This window comes from Cryptomeria japonica, chromosome 7 (assembly GCF_030272615.1).
Source record: "Cryptomeria japonica chromosome 7, Sugi_1.0, whole genome shotgun sequence".
Classification (NCBI taxonomy): Eukaryota; Viridiplantae; Streptophyta; class Pinopsida; order Cupressales; family Cupressaceae; genus Cryptomeria; species Cryptomeria japonica.
The window spans coordinates 807,732,013-807,752,344 of record NC_081411.1 but is presented as its reverse complement, the minus strand read 5'-3'; the positions used below and the strand labels follow the sequence as shown (position 1 = coordinate 807,752,344).

General features: G+C 37.8%; 1 protein-coding gene across 4 annotated transcripts in view; it reads right to left on the bottom strand.

The window, feature by feature from the left end:
* LOC131065776 (protein SEEDLING PLASTID DEVELOPMENT 1) overlaps positions 1-16,690 on the bottom strand; it is a 250,327-nt gene extending 233,637 nt beyond the window's left edge. The window contains exon 1 of one of the 4 annotated variants that reach the window (XM_058000538.2): positions 16,111-16,690. In XM_058000538.2, coding sequence (XP_057856521.2) covers positions 16,111-16,572 — 462 coding nt within the window. In that variant the 5' untranslated portion in view covers positions 16,573-16,690. The remainder of the gene's footprint in view (positions 1-16,110) is intronic. The other 3 variants (XM_058000447.2, XM_058000511.2, XM_059207816.1) reach the window with 3 other exon arrangements.
* Between the last annotated feature and the right edge of the window lie 3,642 nt (positions 16,691-20,332).

Below are 20,332 nucleotides of genomic sequence, written 5' to 3'. Positions count from 1 at the left end.
TTCTTTGTCTTCCATAATAACATTAGTCGTTGTTTCCTAGTCCATAATAATCTTGGATATTGCCACCGCTCAATATTATCATTTCTATCTTCCCACAGATGTTTGACGAATATCATCGTTGCTTGTAATCATTCTTTATTCATTGGTTGGATTCCACGATAAGTATTTGCTCATTCAACCATATGATTCAGAGGTGCCATTCCTCCCTGGTCATTGCAACATACCTCAAGACTTAAGGTGTTATGTATTTCTTGTTCTCATTGGCTCGTCCCTATATCTTAGACATCCCTTGTTGACTATGATTGGAAGTAATATGATTGTTTAGATTCTAATCAACCGTATCGCACCATACAGATTGCATTGGTATTCAAATCATGTCTTTCCTTTTGCCGATTACTTCATCACTTGGGCGATTATATTTCCATTTTAGCTGAATGAATTTATTATTGAAATTGCTATGTAATCAGTGTTCATTATCTTTGTCTAACCCATAACTTTAGTCATTCTTATACCTCAATAATCGTTTGCTATTTCAATATCATCCCACGCAATTCCAAATTCCCATGATCACTCCCTAGCAATCATCCATTTGGAGGCTTCATATCCTACAACATTTATCCAAGGTGATTTATGGTAATTTCCATTGGAAGTATCAATCGCTTCATTAGAGCTTCCATGCCTTTTAGATTATTAATTGATGGCCCCTTAAAATAGTATTCTTGTGTAGCGTATCTTTGTATGTTGGATCAAGGTCCCTTGGAGATATCGCCATTCCTCAACATGGCTTGCTTACTACGATTTGCAATGTTAACTTATATTTCTTCATTAATTAAATCTATTCCATCTCCATAAGAAGATCAGTCCATATAACACTTGGTAAATATCCTTTATTTAAAAAATCTAACTTGTTTCCAAACGGAATTTGTCATGCTTAGAGTATAGCATATATGTTTTATGTTCACCAAAAGAGTAAAGATCTCTTAATATAAAGTAAAGATCTCTTCTTCTATCAAATTGCTTCATCTTCATCATTTATAATCTTGATCATTTCTAATACATCATCATCAAATTATTTGGTTTCAATCGCATCAACTTTATTATAAAGATAATACAAGGAGCTTTCTTAATAATAACAATATTTGATGAGGTTCAGTTTGGGGACATCACAGTCTCCCCTCCTTGGAATCATAAAAATCACTGATTCAAATAATTATTTCTTCATCATGCCTTTAAATATAAATCCATTTATTATCAAGCATAAAGATGGGGACATGACAAATGGCAGGGTTTAATTTAAGACAAGTTTTACTGTCGTCCAATTGCAATTATGAGAGAAAACTTGTCTTAAATTAAACCCTGCCATTTTTCAACTATTGGTTATAACTCACATTTCGAAATAAAGGTGAAGACATATGTGTCTTAATTCAATTATGATAATATCAGAGTAGTGCAGCTAAAGCTGGATTACGAAATTAGACTTCATGTTATCATACACAGGAAAATAGGTCCTCTTTCTTGCAATACTTTGGCAATATGCTATAATAAAGAAGAAAAAGTTCATGACCCTTTAATTTGATGTACTTCAAATCCATATACCAAACAAGTATTGTTTGTAACTAGGAAAGGGGGTTCGGATTGCCTAAGGCAACATTCGAACCCTTAAAGGGCTGGGCACTCCCTTTCCCAAGGTTAACGTGTAGGGCTGGACCCTTCACGCCAAAGAGGGTAGCGTGCCCCTAAACAGGGTCAGCCCTATAATGACACGCCAGGTGCCAAACATAATTATCTAATTAAGGCTGACTTGAAGGTTATATGCTCATATAAATAAAGACCATTTGCCAAGATCAATTCAATCAATCATTCATGCAATCAGCGAAATTCATCTGCTTCTTGGTGTGCGAAATTAAGAGGTGAACTGGGCGAACTTATTCAAGGAAGACAAAGCTATTTTGGTGTTCCTAATTTCTGTTAGAGAGTGCATTAAAGAGCAGACTTGGTGAATTTAGAAGTGCAGATCTGATATGATAAAAGGGGCAGATTTGATAAGAGGTTGAAGATCCCAGATCTGAGTCACATGACTGGAGCTAAGTATTGTATTGTTACAATTCAAGATTGAATACATAATCTGACCTGTGGGTCTTTAGTGCTGGGTTTTTTTCTCCTTGGAGGTTTTCCCAAGGTAATTGTGTTGGTCTCGTGTGCACTTGCTTTCTCTCTTTCATTTACTTGCTTATAATTTACTTAATGTTAATCTGAAATAAAATACTAAAAGTCTGATTGCTGGTCTGAGTCACAAAACTAACATGGTATCAGAGCTAAGGTTTTACTAACTTCAGATTTCAGTAAATTATTTGTTGCATCTAGTTGTTGTTTGTTTTCAGATTAAAATGTCACATTTGAGGGCTGAAGATAGACTTGATGGAGCCCTTGACTTTGCTGCTTGGAAAGTTCGTATTCTATTGATTCTTGAAGAGAATGAACTGCTTAAATTTGTAGAAGAAGAAAGGTTGTCCCCTCCTGAAGATGCTGAAGAACTGAAGCAGTTCAAGAAAGACTCTCTCAAGGCTAGGAAGATCATAATTGAATCAGTCAAGAATCATCTTGTCACCGTCATATCAAAATTTGCTTCTGCCAAGGAAATGATCAAACACTTGGAAGGGATGTATGAAGTCAACAACCTCAGCAGGGCTCTTGCTCTAAGGCAGCAGCTACTTCACATCAAAATGAAAGAAGAAGACTCAATCATAGCCTACTTCATGAAGATCAATGAACTGAAGGATAAGCTAAGTACTCTTGATTGCCAAATTTTAGATAAAGATCTTGTTATGATTGCATTAAATGGTCTAGCTGATGAATGGGAACCATTCATTCATAGCATTGGTGGAAGAGCTGAACGACCCAACTTTGAGCGTCTTCAATCTGATTGCATTGAAGAGGAATCTCGAATTGAGGTAAGAGGAAAACTCAAGAACTCTCACAAAGATGATAATCATGTTCTCACAGCTAAGTCTAGGAAAGGTGGGCATTGGAAGAAAGAAAAGAGAAGCAAAGATTTTAGATCCTCTTCCTACAATCCAAGGAATAAGTCAAGAGATTCCTCCCATATTCGTTGTTTCAGATGTGATAAGTATGGTCACTATGTTAGAGATTGTCAGAATGATCCTAAGGAAAGGGAAGCCAATTTAAATGAAGTCGCTGAACAAATGAGGACTATCTTCTTATCTCTGTTCTATAGAGCAATGTTCCTACGGACAGTGATACTTGGATAATTGACAGTGTAGCCTCCAGACACATCTCAGGTTATTGTGAGCATCTTTCAGATCTGATAGAAAAAGATACCAACCTTCATGTGGTAATTGGTGATGATGCTCGATATTCGGTAAAAGGTTCTAGTACTACTTCCTTAAAAATAGATTCTGGTATTTCCTTACAACTCAGTGATATTCTTTTTGTACCTGGAATTAAAAGAAATCTTATTTCCATTTTTGCTTTAGAAGATAAGGGTTTGCAAATAGCATTTTTTGAAGGGAAAGTACTTGCTTGGTCTAAGAAATCTAGTTTCAAATCTACTCGTGTTATTGGAAATAGATGTGATAGTTTGTAAAGCTTGCAGCTAACTGTTGTGACCATTTCACACATCGCCCCATTAAAATGGGGACCCCCTCTTTTTTGCTTTTGTTTTGCCTATTCTTCTCTCTGCTCTTAGGGTTTTGAGTAAGTGAGTGAGTCGTCTGGACTAGGGTTAAGCCTTAGGGGTTTCTTTTGGATATTCTCAAGCCGAGTCCAGTCAAATTTTGGAAAATTGTTAAGCATCCTCCCGAAGATTGCAAATTTTTGAAATAGGATGAGCCTGTCAGAAAGTCAAGTATGTCTCAGGTTAGGTCTAATCAGGATTTTGAGGCAAATTCGAATTCTTTTTGCTAGCATCCTGGGGATAGAATTGTACATTTTGTCTGGGTAAATTTTGACCAAATTTTTGAAGGCTTGCTAACTGGTCCCTGGCCTTGAAGATGACCTAACCCTGCTTGGTGAAGTGATTGAAGACCTAAATTGTGGTTATTTTGGCTTGTAAAGGTGAAAATCGCTCCTGTCCCTCTCCCAGGGACCAAGGCGAAAATGTTATTTGGTGCATATTGGTTATTAACTTCCTTTAATTGTTTTGTGCAGGGTCTCCAGGGGAGATGATCGGACGTAAATTGAAGATTTTGAAGATTTTGAAGACTCAAAAATGACAAGTTTTGAAGGTTTAAGGTGAATTCGCTCCTGTCCTCTACTGAAGGACCAAGGCGAAATAGTTTACTTAGGTCATTCTTGGCCTTGATTGGTCAAATTGAAGCGCCGAGGATACAATGATGGATGAAATCAACATGATAGAACACCCAGACTTAGTCAAAAGCAATGAAAGGTTGAACTTTTTGTCTAGCAAGATGAGATCGCTCCTGTCCCTCACCAAGGGACCAGAGCGATTTTCTTTGTATACACCTTCTTGGACCGTCTTTGGATTTGGGCTCTCGTTCACGGATTGTAAAAAGATGATATCTTCCCCAGCAAAGGAAATTTGAGATGAAAAGTGAAAAGATTTGGCCTTGAGGAACAAAGGCGCTCCTGTCCCTCACTGAAGGACCGGAGCTTGAATTCCAAATTTACATTATCCTTGCAAGATTTAAGTGATTTCGCGATTTGAGGAGGTCGAGAGAAGTATGTTTTATTCGTTGAATATAACTTGAGTGGCCTACAAAGGAGAGAATCAACCCAAGTTGCAATAGGCGCTCCTGTCCCTCTCCAAGGGACCAGAGCGATTTTCTCACAAGACAAACTTCGGGCAAAGGAAAAGCAAGTTTCATGTTGAGATGAATGAAGGAAGGCGTAATCACTCCATTGAAGATAATTTTGAAAGTTAGCAAAGCATAAGTGTGCTCATAATTGCCAAGGCGCTCCTGTCCCTCTCCAAGGGACCAGGGCGAAAAACACATTAACAGGCCTTCCTCCCCAAATTTGGACGAATCCAGATCAAGACATAAGATTGGAGTGATATTTAAAATGCTTCAAGGAAGAATGGAGTTGCAAGGACCATGAAATTCGATGAAAATGGGCTAGGGCGCTCCTGTCCCTCACCAAGGGACTAGAGCGAAATCTTCAAATATGCCTAATAGCCTAACGTTTTGGAATGCTACTTTCGTTTCCAAGACTCAAGATGGAATAAGGAATGATGTTTTATGCCTTGAAGGTAATTAGATATTGATGTGGTTAAGAATTTGTGCAATAAACTAAAAGGCGCTCCTGTCCTTCACTGGAGGACCAAGGCGATTTCTATAAAATCAACCATTTTCCTCCAAAGCCACGCCAAGACAAGGTTGTGCAAAGTGAGAAATGTCTTTCGAAAGATGATGGACGAAGAATTGACCCCAAGAATCAACGATCCTAGGCTCAAATGTAAAAATCGCTCCTGTCCTTCACTGGAGGACCAGGGCGAAAATCTTAAGAGGGTCAATTTTGCCTTGCAAAAACGAGTTGAACATGCACTGAAGAGACGAATGAAGATCATTGTTTACCTCCAAACTTGAATTGGCGATTTGAAAGACAAGGATCAAGGACAAAGACAAAAATCGCTCCTGTCCCTCTCCAAGGGACCAGGGCGAAAATGCTTTAAGGCAAGCTCCTTCCAAAGATTGAACAAATTAAACTCAAAGTTCCAAATGAAAATCCCATTTTGGACGCCAAAGGTGAGGTTTTGAACGTAAAAACGAGAAATGCAAGGTCTAAAGTGCATGATCGCTCCTGTCCCTCTCCAAGGGACCAGAGCGATGTTATTGATGTCCATTATTTTCCCATGCTTGAGCACTTACTTCAAACAACTCGCATTAAATGCCAAATTCGCTAAAACCTTGAAATATTTTAATTAAATTGGCATTTAATAAGGGTGCGTTGATATTTAATAATTAATTTAAGCCTTAGAAAATCGTTTTTTATTATTATTAAGGCCTTTTGAAATTAATTATTATTAAATTAAATATAAAAGATAGCGTGCTTGGGGTATCATTTTAATACTTTTTAAAAGTCGGCCTCTTCTTTTATAATTTTTTGTTTATTTTTGGCCTATTTTCACCAAGTCGGCCTATAAGGAATGAGGTGGTGAGCGCCTATATAATATTGGTGTTTTGAAACATTTTGATCAATCATTCAATCATTTATTCAAGTGCGATTTGGAGAAGCAAGGAGGCGTGCGAAATCTGGTCTAAGTTGGAGCGAACTTTGTTAGAGGCTAGAGGTGGAGCGAATTTTCCTCAAGGCGTTGAAGACTAAAGGTGGTAGAATTAATGATTGCGAAGTCTAGAGGAAGAACATTTTGCTAAAGGGAGAGCCTCGACCCACATTTTGCCTAGCGAACTTGCCTAATTTTGCATCATTTCTTAGAATTAGTTCTCAAGAAGAGGTATGGCAAGATCTCCCTTGTTCAAATGTTGAAATTTTGAATTTTGAATTTCAAATTGCGTAGTTATATTTAGGAAATGACAATTCAACAATTTATCATGAAGTTTCCTAAATTTAAAACTTAAAATCTAGTCTATATTTCTACGTTGCAAAGTATATTGCTCATTATGAAAGGTTATGTAGGTATCAAGATGGCGACCCCAAAGGCAGGAGCAACCACTAGTCGTCCAGCTCTCATGAAGGAAGATCAAAGGAATGAAGAATTGGAGACCAAGATCGTGTCAAAATGGAGCAACATTGGAGATACCAACTTGGGAAACTTCAGTGTGAAGAAGTTTCGAGAGGTCCCTTACATTGGAAAGCCATCACCTGTCGCAAGGAGAATAATTGAAAGTGGCATTATCAAGGCGGCCGGTTTCCCTCCAGTAGTCCAGTGCCATGAGCTGATGATCGAGTGCGCCCGCCATTATAACCCACAATCAAGATCGATCGTGTCCAAGGAAGGAAACACTTTGGCATACCTTTTAGAAGAGGCTATTAGTGAAGCTCTCCATTTACCAGAACATAAAGATATGATTTACAAAAGCTTGGAAGGGGCTAGGTCCATGTACGAAGATGATCCAGACACTTGCTTGAGCATCATCAATAAGAATTGGTTACTCAAAAGTCGTCCTCGCCTGAGCAAGATTCCCAACACACCACACAGGATCGACTTCCAGGAGGAGTACAGAGATTTGATAACCTTACTCAATCGAGTTACAGGCGCCCCTCAAGCCTTCTATTTTGAGAAGTGGATGTTCTACTTCATCCAAGTGATAGTTCAAGGGAAAGGAACAATTCATTGGGCTAGAATTATTAGCCATTGCTTGGATGTGCAGTTAAGAAGACTGAAGGCTACCAAATCATTCCACATGAGCTCGTACATCATATATGCCTTGATCAGGAGTTTTGAATATGCAGGACTACCTCACAGAGGAGTGATTGGAAGAGGGCCCGGAGAAGTCAGAGTTTGTGATTCTTATGTCCATTTGCATCATCCACCCGGAAGTAACTACAAGTTAGTTAATGATACCTTCACAATGAACATCACCAGGACATTGCAAGGCGGGATTCACAATCGGCTATCTCAAGATGCGCAGGAGCTTGTAAAGAGGTATGGTGCTTGGTTCATCCAATTCCAAAAATTTACATATATTAGAGTTCATGGGTGTCCTTCACCTCCATATATGTTGCCAAGATATCCGACAGATAGGATAGTGTTACTCGAGGTGACTAGGCAGTTGGCAGCTTATGCAAAGGCATTCAGACACAGGCATGGAAATGGAATTCCTGTGCCTATCATACTAGGGAATTCAGTTGAGGTATGTCCTAATGCTCTAGCCATGGATGACGCAGAGAAGGAGTTGGCCTTATATTCATTTTCGTTCTTTGCCTTGAGAGAGAACTTTGATCCTTATGGATATATAGAAGAAACAGTTGGTAGAAAGTACAAACACGAATTTCAGATAGAGGACTTTTTTGATGAATCTCTCAGATGATTTAGAAGTGAAAAGAAAGATGCATTCCAGGTTACCTTTGGATTTCATCAGGAAATGCAAAGTTTACAGAGTGGCTGATCAAGCTCAGGACAGTGGCAGACATCTCCAATCATCTTATGACCGAGAAGACAAAGCAGTGAAGATAGATTGGAATGAACCTGAGGTTTTTGACTTAAAAGCTTTGATGGCTCCAGTTTTGTCTTGTACTCGCAGATGGGTTGATGTGCAACATCAAGAGTTGAGAGAACAGAACATACCTATGACTTTTACTTTGGAGGAAAGACCAGGGGAAGGAGGAGCAAGTGTAAGTAAAGGCTATCCTCATCCTAGAAGCACAAGTGAAGGTAATCTTCGAAGTGTAAGTGAAGGCAATCCCCATCCTAGAGGTGCGAAGAGGAAAGAAAGACCTGAGAAAAGAGAACCCTCCAAGAAGAAACAAGAGGCCAATCGAGATCGCTCATCCGATACATCTTCTCGACATGAAAAAAAGACAAGTCAGAATGTAGGACAAGAGAAGAGGGTACCTGAAGTTGAGGAATCTATGGAATCAATGGTACAGAATGATACACACGAAGAAGGGCAGGCGTCTCAACGTTCATCAAGTCAATCTCCTCAAGTTAATGAGCTACACGAAGACAAGAATAATGATGAAGTGACATCTCCTCTCCGAGAAGAAGAACCATTGCCTAAAGAGATACAAGTTAGAGAGACAAGATCCGCCATTCCAGATTGGTTGAAGGAGAGGCTAACAAGGGTGATTGTGATCGAAGATGAAGATAATGTAATTGACTTAGAGAGCCTTGTAGGAAATTCTCAGGGAGTAATAGAAAGGAAGAAGGCCACCAAGATGTCCAAGATGATCAGAGATGAGACAGGGTCCAGGAAGTTGCAGATAGCTACACCGGCAGTGGACAAGTACGAAGGTGAAATCCTTGCAGAAGAGTATGATGTAGAAACATTTGAGCTTGGTCCACTCACAGCCGAGCAGACACTGGATGAGGCAACTGATTCATTTGAGGCACTTAAAGACAAGCTTAGAGAAGAAATGGAAAAGAATAGAAAGCTTGAGCGAGAGGTCAGTGCTTGGAGAGGCTACTTTAGCCATCTCAATCAGCCTTTGGGACGTCAGGATCCAGCAGTATCTCCTGTGCAAGCACTTCCCCTTGAATCAGTTGGTGAGGCAGAAAGAGTTAAGAGCTTGGTCCAGCTTATGAGCTCTTGGATTGACCAATCCCATACCGTTGCCATTGAGTTCGCAACAAGAATGATGCAGACCACCCATCGAGCTATCCAGGTCCTTGAGATCATTCACAACCTAATGATAACAATAGCCGCCTTTGCCCACACTAGAGATGTTATCATTCCTGTTCTGCAAGTAATCAGGCAAACACCAAGGAAGATCTTAGCACAAGAAAAGATAATGGATGGAGGAGCTCATAATTTACTCCAGTGGTCAACTCTACTTCAGATGAAGGAAGTTCTTTTCGAAGACATTAGTACCAAATGCAATCAAGTTGAGGAGGTCATCCATCCAATTCAGGACAAGGTGTTTGAGGTGTTATGTTCTATTCTTGGCAGAAGGATTGAAGATGAGACAGATGTGAATCTTCAAGAGTTGGAGGAGAAGGTCAAGGTCATCTTTTGCAAAGATGAGAATATTATCACAGATGAGCAAAGGGATCAAATGTTCACTACTATGCTCCTGATTGAGAAAATCAAAGAACTCGAACCTGGATGGGATGCAGCTCTTCTCAAGGCTTTTGATCAGGTCATCCACTTGGAGGAACGAATGAGGAATCTTCCAGAGATTCCTATTACTGAGATCGAAGGAATTGTGTCTAGATTCACTGCATATGCTAAGAAGGAGCATTGGAAAGGGAAAAAGGTTCTAGAAAAGAGGTTGTTATAGATGATGTGGCACCTTAATTATCATTGGTCTGTGTTTCCTAGATTTTTGTGCCAATTAAATATTTGGCTATGCATTTAATATTGTTCAGTAAAAGGGGAACTTTTTGTAATAAACCCTAATTAGGGTTTAGGTGTCAGAATCTCAGCCGTTGATCTTCTTTTGATCTGGGCCGTTCATTGTAATTGAGGATGCTATATATACCCTCATTCATTTTCATTTTGGGATTAGAAAATTAGAAAAGGAGAGATTAGAGAGAGTAAGTTGGAAAGTTATTTTGTAGCAAGATTGAGCATTGAAGAGAGAATTTCAAGCAATTGTTGTCTATTTTGGCTTTGAGATCAATAAAATATTGAAGTGATGGTGTTTTATTGCAATTCTTGTGGCTACTTTCATGGTTGCTTACTTTCTTGAATCATTCTTGGTCGAATTAGTACTTAAATTTGAAGGACTAAGTGTTACTTAAATTTGAAGGACTAAGTGTTGAGCTTGATCTTTGGTGAGATTCACGTTCCAAACCACTAGCTTCTTACTGATTGTAAGAACGCCTTGTGTGGTCAACTGGAGATATTTGGATTACTTAAACCTTCAATCATCATTGAACTATTGATATGTACCTTCATGGTAGTGTCTACGATCCTTGATGAATTGGAAAATCATTAGTCACCTTAGAAGATCGCATCAATTTCAGTTGAGTTGTTATGTCTTGGCAATATTGAAATTGGTAGAATCTTACCAAGTCTAGCCTACATTGAATCATTCTTAGGATTAGATTAGAATTCATCCCTTGCAAACCCTACCTTTTGATCTTTTTGAGAACTTGTTAGTTTTAGGAAATCCTGTTCCTACAATAACGGAAACGTAAGGCCCCTTGATGAAACAGCATTCACAACGACCACTGGTGCTTATCCACACGTAGAGATCCTACATTAAAGAACCTTGGAGTCATCCTGATTGATCCTTTTTGCGACATCTTCAACAATCAGAGGCTTTATTCAAGAGAGGATAAGGTACCCTTGGGTATTTTATTCTGTGTTTGATTGTGTACAAAATACACGTCAACACTAACCCAATTCAAGCTCTCATTCATGAGGCTCCTGAATCATGTGAGCTATGGCATAGAAGACTTGGACATCTACACTTTCAAGATCTTCCCACTCTTGGTAAAATGGTTAAAAGTATGCCTAAACTTAGTTTATCTCATGATGATGCTTGTAAAGGTTGTGCAATGGGTAAGAATGTGAAGAGCCCATTTCATAAAAGTGATAGTGGGGCTAAAGAAAAGTTAGAGCTTATTCATTCAGATTTGTGGTCCTATGTCTGTAGCATCTCCTAGCAGTTTCCTTTATTATGTTATCTTCATAGATGATTTTTCTAGGAAAACATGGATTTACTTTCTTAAATCTAAAGAATCTGAAGAAGTCTTAAATAGATTTAAAGAATTCAAAGCCTTGGTTGAAAATACTTCTGGAAAACGAATTATATGTTTAAGGTCTGACAATGGAGGTGAGTACACCTCAGGTAGTTTTCATGATTTCTGTATTGAGACAGGAATTAAGAGGGAGTTTTGTGTTCCCTACAATCCTCAGCAAAATGGAGTTGCTAAAAGAAAGAATAGGACCATTGTTGAAGCTGCAAGAGCCATGATTCATGATAAAGACCTGCAACCCTTCCTATGGGCGGAGGCATCCAGAACAGCAGTTTACATGCAGAGTAGATGTCCTCATCGTGCTCTAAAGAATGTAACCCCTGAAGAAGACTTTACAGGAATCAAACCTGTCATCAGCCACTTAAGGATCTTCGGGAGCCCTATGTATGTTCATGTGCCTAAGGAAAAACGAACCAAGTTGGATCCTCTGGAAAGAAAGGCATCTTAGTAGGATACAGTGAATCTTCCAAAGCCTTCAGGATCTACATTTCAGGTCAAAGGTATGTTGAGGTAAGTAGAGATGTAACTTTTGAAGAAGATATTGCATTCAAAAGATCTAAAGGTTAATTATCTAATAATGATGACATTGTGATTGAAAATCAAGAATCAAATGTTGATACTAACCTTGAGATATAGAAGGAGTTCATTGACCTCCCGGATCAGGAAGTTCAGGATGATCCAGCAGAACCCATGGACTCTACAAATATACCTAAGGATATTGTGGTCAGCAATAAGAGCCCACTTTGGGTTAGAAACACCATTCAAGATGCTGAAGGATTTGCTGCTCCCAGAGGAACCTTCAGAGATAGCAAGAGACCTCAAAATCATGCCAACTACATTTCTGTAATGTGCAACATCATTGAGTCTGAACCTCACGATGTCGAAGAAGCTATGACTCATCATGCTTGGAAATTAGCCATGGATAAAGAGTATGAGTCTATCATCAAGAATGATGTTTGGGACATTGTACCCAGACCCAAAGGTAAGTCTGTTGTTTTCTCTAAATGGTTATTTAAAATTAAGCATAATGCTGATGGTAGTATTGAGAAACATAAAGCTAGATTTGTAGCTCGTGGTTTTTCTCAAAAGGAAGGAATAGATTATGAGGAAACATTTGCTCCTGTTGCTAGATATACTTCTATTAGATCTATAATAGCTATTGTTGCAGCTAAAGGTTGGGAGTTGCATCAAATGGATGTTAAGACAGCTTTCCTCAATGGTGTTATTGAAGAAGAAGTCTATATTGAGCAACCAGAAGGTTATGTAATCCATAAAAGAGATTCTCATGTTTGCAGGTTGAAGAAAGCCTTATATGGGCTCAAACAAGCTCATCGTGCTTGGTATGAAAGAATTGATAAGTACTTACTAAGCTTAGGATTTCGTAAAAATGATGCTGGTGTAACCTTTACTTGAAAATATGTAATGATATGCTAATTCTGGTTTTATATGTGGATGGTTTATTTCTCACTGGTGAAAATAAACTAATCATGAGATGTAAGAAAGAATTAGCCTCAGATTTTGAAATGAAGGATTTAGATCTAATGCATTACTTCCTAGGGTTAGAAGTATGGAAAAAATCCAATGAAATTTTTCTAAGTCAAGGAAAGTACACTATTGATATCCTGAAAAGATTTAGAATGATGGACTGTAAACCTATGTCTACTCCTATGGAATCTAACTTAAAGAAGTTGAGTGTTTCTGCAGCTAACTCTGATTTTGCAGATCCATCTGAGTACAGGCAGTTGATTGGATCCTTGATGTATCTAGTCAATACTAGACCAGATATCTGTTATGCTCTGAATGCCCTTAGTCAGTTCATGAGCTTGCCTAAACTTGTTCACCTGGTTGCAGCCAAGCACATTTTGAGATACCTGCGAGGCACTATTGGTTATGGGCTGAAGTATTCACTTGATACCTCAATCTTCTTGGAAGGCTATTCAGATTCAGATTGGGCAGGAAGTGTCAAGGACAAGAAAAGTACTTCGGGTATCTACTTCAACTTGGGTTCTGCAGTAATCTTTTGGGCATGTAGAAAGCAATCTTCGGTAGCATTGAGTACTGCAGAAGCTGAGTACATTGCAGCATCTGTTGCATCTAGAGAAGCAGTGTGGCTTCGCAAACTTCTTGTTGGATTATTTGGTCAACCTAGTGGTCCTACCACTATTCATTGTGATAATCAAAGTTGTATAAAGATGTCGGTAAATCCTGTGTTCCATGACAGGTCCAAGCATGTGGAAACTCATTATCACTTCATTCGGGATATGGTGCAAAGAGGCACCATTCAGCTGAAGTATGTTAGCACAGATGAACAAGTTGCAAATATTCTTACCAAACCCTTATCCAGAGTGAAGTTTGAATACTTCAGAGACAGACTTGGTATTGTGGAAAATGAAACCCTGGTTGAGAGGGAGTTTCAATCTCAGTGATTCTCTACTGCAGAGTTTTGTCCATTCTTAGCTTGTGTGCAAGAATGGAAGGTTTTATTCTATGCTTATGTGCTAGATGGAAAATTGTAATTATGTAAAGACCCACTTGTGTATTACACTTTCTATGCTTGTGTGCTAGAACCATCCTATGCTCGTGTGCTAGGTGGAAGATGTAATTCTATGCTTGTGTGCTAGACCCATTCTATGCTTGTGTGCTAGATGGAACTCTAAAGGTTCAGATTATGTATTCTCTTCTTCCCTAGTTAAGAGGGAGTATTGTTTGTAACTAGGAAAGGGGGTTCGGATTGCCTAAGGCAACATCCGAGCCCCTAAAGGGCTGGGCCCTCCCTTTCCCAAGGTTAACGTGTAGGGTTGGACCCTTCACGCCAAAGAGGGTAGCGTGCCCCTAAACAAGGTCAGCCCTATAATGACACGCCACACTAAAACCTATATTGGCGCCAAACATAATTATCTAATTAAGGCCGACTTGAAGGTTATATGCTCATATAAATAAAGACCATTTGCCAAGATCAATTCAATCAATCATTCATGCAATCAGCGAAATTCATCTGCTTCTTGGTGTGCGAAATTAAGAGGTGAACTGGGCAAACTTATTCAAGGAAGACAAAGCTATTTTGGTGTTCCTAATTTCTGTTAGAGAGTGCATTAAAGAGCAGACTTGGTGAGTTTAGAAGTGCAGATCTGATATGATAAAAGGGGCAGATTTGATAAGAGGTTGAAGATCCCAGATCTGAGTCACATGACTGGAGCTAAGTATTGTATTGTATTGTTACAATTCAAGATTGAATACATAATCTGACCTGTGGGTCTTTAGTGCTGGGTTTTTCCTCCTTGGAGGTTTTCCCAGGGTAATTGTGTTGGTCTCTTGTGCACTTGTTTTCTCTCTTTCATTTACATGCTTATAATTTACTTAATGTTAATCTGAAATTAAATACTGAAAGTCTGATTTCTAGTCTGAGTCACAAAACTAACAGCAAGTTGATATTAAATGAAAAAAAATAGAAGAATCGTTTCTCCCATGGCATAACTAATTACTCTTATTATTCCATTATATATTGAAATAAATACAGTTTATCAAGAGCATGCAAGTACTGGAGAGTAGTTGGACAATGTTGATATATATTTAGATTTAATGTAGCATGAAGGACTTCGAGCAAGTATTCTTATCTCATGAATTCCAGTCAATGTCTTAAAGCCTTCCTAATTTGAAAGATGGAAACAACATTTATGGCTGCTGATAGAGCAACATTTTATTCTACAGGAGAACTAAGAAGATTTGTGCCAAACATGGTACAATAAATTGTATGAACATACTAAACGTGAACTTATCATTCTATGAAAAATTTGAACAAATAGCAATTGGTTACTTAAGGTTAGCAGATGCAGTGTATCCTGAGCATGAAAGCTAGAAGCATTTAACATGAAGAAATGGTGCAAATATTTGAAAAGCCCATGCTCTTCATTTTTTTTATGATCAAGATGATTTCAAGAACCAGAATAGAGAGTACATAGTACTTACTAACCAATGTTCATCCTAAATCCAAATTGCAAGAATAGTGATTCATGGTAGCAAGTATATAAGCGTCCTAACTTTAGATTACAAGAGCAACTATTATCCTTGTGAGCAAATATACGACATGTGTTCATTCCAACTTAGGATTAGCAAGTATACAGACAAAATAAGTTCTTCCTAACTGCAGATGAAAACAGTGGTAATTCATTCTAATAAGTACAGATGCAACATAAGATATCCTTGAGCAAGAAAACATGTCCACAAGAATGAAACCTGGGAGTGTCTGAGGGCCATTAATGTAGCAGACCTTTAGGTCAAGAGGATCGACCGATAAGGGTCAGTTGGGTTAAACATTTATGCGATTGACCTCACACAAGGTCAGGTTAACCTCAACCTAAAGGCCATATGAGCATAGAGCATTTTCCTAATGGCCAAGTCTCAACCATAAGAGTGCCCCTTATTAATTCAGTACCAAATCTTAGGCTCAATAGCCTACAATCTTCAGCTGTAAAAACATTCCCTTGTGTATCTCCATAAATAATAATAAATGATTCAATTCAATTAATTGATCACTTGATTTCAGAAAGCAACTTCATGTAAGACTATTCTTTCATTTCGGGGTTGCTTGATTCTTTTTGGTTGACAGCACAAAAAGTAATTACAATTCTGTGAGTTAGGGTGTAACCGTGTATCCTCCTAGAAAGTGGCCTTTGATTGGTTAGATGTTTAGTTAGTCGCAATTCATTTTTTCTTATTTAACAGAAACCCTAAAATTTTATTAATTATAGGAATATTTATCAGGACTGCAAGAAGAAACTGTGAATTGAAAATTTGAAAAAGCTTACCATAGATATTGCTTGTTCCAAGTCCTGGAAGGTAATAGAGTCTTCAGAAATCCTGAAATCTCCAGAGGGAAAGCGAGCGAGAGGCTTTCTTCCCAAGTCCATAACAATTTCAATAAGATGTTCAAGCTCTGGATGCCCAATAAGCGATTTCTTTATTTTATGGGGTAACAGGGTTAGAAGCCTTCTCAACTCAAGTTCAAATGCCGGTGTAGAAGTAAAGAGAGACCCATTTGCGGAAGAGGAAGTTTTGAAATGGGTTTGACCGTTAGTGAGGCGGCATAGCTGAAAAGCAGTTGAGTTGAATTTTAATGAAGAATATAAAGGGAAATTTCGATGGAGTTTATGGTTGCTAGGAGAAAAAATTGGGTTTACGGATGCACAATGAGTTGGGATGGAAAATTGTCTTCTGTTTATAAATGTACAGGAGGTGGGATAATTGATATTTTGACAGCCAGCAGCCATTGAGATACGAAGTAAACAGAGGATCAAAGAGAAATGCGTCCTTCATTTGGCCTCTATTTATTCAAATAGCTTCCAGCATATTCCTTTAGGCATCTGTAATTTTAGCCACATAAAATCACCAATTGAAACATTGCGCGATATTGGTGCTGACAGGCAGGTTAGGTGTTATAACAACGGTCACTTTTGATTGAATGTCAAAGGGCAATCAAAATTTTGAAAATATTGTAATATTATAGTGACAAATATTTTTGTTTTTTAATGATTTTTTAATTATAATTTATTATATTTTTATTGACTAACTTTTTAAACAGTCGTAAATTAAAATTTTAATTTGTTTTTTATATTAAACGCAGTAAAAAATTAGTTGATGTTCCAAAGATACATAAGTCCAAAGGTTGCAAAACAAAACACTAGTAGTAGCACATTAAACGTAAACTACTAGTAATAAGCATAAGCACCAACAGCAAAGGATAATTAACAGAGTAAACCGCCTAAGAGTTTCGAAATAACAGCCTTAAAACACTAACTAAACTAAACAACTATAATTGTCATAATAAAGAGTTTTAGAACCCCAGCCATAGATGGCATAAAGCAGCAAAAATAAAAAATAGGGATGAATCCCTAGCGGTTCTTCGGGAACTTGCATCCAACCTGTTGTAGAATAATTGCCCATTCGGTCAGGTGTAGAATATTTGCCCATTTGGTCAGGAACTTAAAAAGTTCCTTGTAGCTTTCATCGTCCTTGCCTTTCTGAACCACCAAAATTTATTTTGTTGTTATTATTACTAATTGTTGAATACAATACATTTTTTTTTTGAGATGTGGAATTATCATCCCACAATAAGTGGATATGATAAAGTAACAACAATATCCACCATAAAAGGTGAAATTTCGCCTACATACACACTCACAATGTATGCACATCCCTAAGTGTCTCATATGCAAACTACGATGTTATATATTTACCTAAATCAACTTAAGTAACGTGTAATTATATCCTATATGAATAAATAATTACACCAACACCCCCCCTTAAGTGCAACTTAGGGGAATGCACTTAAGCTAATAATGCAAGATGGGTCTCGGCTATGAGGCCATGTTAGGTACCCATGTGCAAATGCAAATGCACACAAACCAATGCAATCTCTTGCAAACGGAGAAAGAGAGAAAAAATCAATGGGAAAAAACTCCCCCCAAAAGAGAGATGAAAGCACACAATGCTCTCGATGATGTATGAGAAGAACAAAACCTCATGTGAGACAAAAGTCCCCCCCATAAGAGAGAAGAGGAAAGACCATGAAGTCCCTCCTCAATATAGAATCTCCTGTAAAGATGGTCCAATAATGTTGACCAAAATACCTCTCCATTAGGAAGAAACAAAGCCAATGTTGCACCAAGAATGTTAAAGTGTGACAAAACCAGGTACCAACGTCGATGATGATGAATCACTCACTGCAACAAAATGAAGATCAAGCATGGAGACAGGTGAATGAGCACCAATGATAGATTTACTCAATCCAAATACCTTCTCAACAAGAAAATAAAAGTCTCACATGAATATTCCTAATCTAAGTATAGGAGGATTACATCAAAGAGGTTAACAATGACAAAGTACAAAGAGGTGTGGCACTTTATAATAGTGCATTACAACATAGCTCATGTAAGAGCATATAACATAATCACAGATGTGCAAAGCTGGAAACTGAAGAAGAAGATGTCATCAAGAAAATGCCCTATAGAAGACTACAGATGAAGATGTCTCCAATTGGGATGATGCCAAGAGATATAAAGGAGCAAACTGACCCCCCCTTGGTTGCTAGTTGGAGATGCTACAAACAGGTATAATAGATGGACGAAAAAAATTGTTCCCATTTTTGCTTATTTAATGACAATTTTGTTTTCAAAAACTTAATTAAAAGTTTTAAAAAACATTTATTGAAATGCCCATGCAAAAAAACTTTATTAAAACACAAATAAAGAAAAATTGAAATTAATTTTTTTTTTGAAAAAAAACACTTCATTACAAAACAAAGCAAAAAAACACACACTTTTTTTTTTGGAATTTTGAATTAAAAAACTTTATTAATAAATTAATAAAGAAAAATATATATTTTTGATTATTTAAAACTTCATTAAAATAATTAAGAAAGTTTAATTTTATTATTAAAAACTAATAATAGAATTTATGTATGTAAAAAAACACATTAAATTTTTTTATTAAAAAACATTACTAAAAAGGCGTAAGTGATTTTTATTTTAAAAAAAATTAAAAAACAAACCAAAAAAGAAAGAGCCCTACGTGGTAGGGTACAGTCCTTGCCATGGACTATCTGTGACAGGTGACAACACTTGCCACAACAAGGGTTGTACCTTCTACGGCAGGAACAGAGACCCTGTGGGGCCGCAGGTCCATGCAGGCCTACGTACGCAGGTCCCCTATAGGGTACCCTATGGTACCCGCAGGGTACAAACCCTGTGTTGGCCCCTAGTCTCCCCCCCAAAATTTTAAATTCGTACATTTTTTTATTTTTTAAATTTCTAAAAAAATATATTAAAAAACTGAAAATGAAATATTTAAAAAAAATCAAACCTGCAAGACGTCTGTGCGGCTTGGGGGGCGGGGGGGGACAATTTTTCACCTTGGGGTGCTGAGCTCCGATTTGGACGAATAGATAGGTGATCTTGGGGTTTTTGGGCCTTATGAGTGCAATGGCAATGACAGATTTGGCCTAAAATGCTCCAAAATTGCATATCGGTGCAAGTAACCACCTCCACCTTCAAACGACTCTAGATTTGACCTTGGGAATCGGATTTGAATGAAACAAAAGGCAATTATGAATTTCTCGAACCTCTTCAATCCAATGGCAACCTCAAAATTGACCCAACAAGCTTCAATAATAACTTGCAATAGAAATCTCTGAAATGAAAAACCCCAAATTGCATGAAATTTCTCTCAATTGGCAAACCAATGGCACTCTAATGGCTCTGATACCTTGTGAGAATTTGTCAAGATCTAGAGTCCAATTGATAGCACAAACAAGAGAGAATAAAATATGACAAGAATAAATTGCATTCCTATCAATGATGCAAAATACCATCAACTGGATCATTAAGATTACATACAATGTAGATGAGTCTGCTTATAAAAGCAATGCTAAGACACAAGAGAGCACACAAAGATGACATGTTGTTCAATGAGATGTAAGGGTAGGTAAGGCTAGGTAGAAGAAATAATAAAATATTCCACATGAGATGGATCACCCACCGAAGGTGGAATTATCATCCCACAATAAGTGGATATGATAGTAACAACAATATCACACCATAAAAGGTGGAATTTCTCCTACATACACACTCTCAATGTATGCAAATCCCTAAGCATCTCATATGCAAACTACGATGTTATGCATTTACCTAAGTCAACTTAAGTAAGGTGTAATTATATCCTATATGAATAAATAATTACACCAACAATCATCAATAAAAGGGGAGTGAGGGAGTTGGACTTGGCTCTAGGCCTTGGCTTCAAGCCTTTGTAAGGTAGAGAAGGTGAATTTATGGGTTTGGCTTGAGACTATAATGGAGATGGAGAAGTTCTTCCTAGAATATTTGAAGGGTGAGGAGGGCATTGATCAAAAGGGCTAGAGGAGTGATTTTTTTAGGAGGCGCCACAAGACTTGAATTCCCATTGAGTTGCATTTCAAAAGAAGTGTCCAAATAGTTGAAAGGAAAATAATACTTATAAATTGATAAACAAATA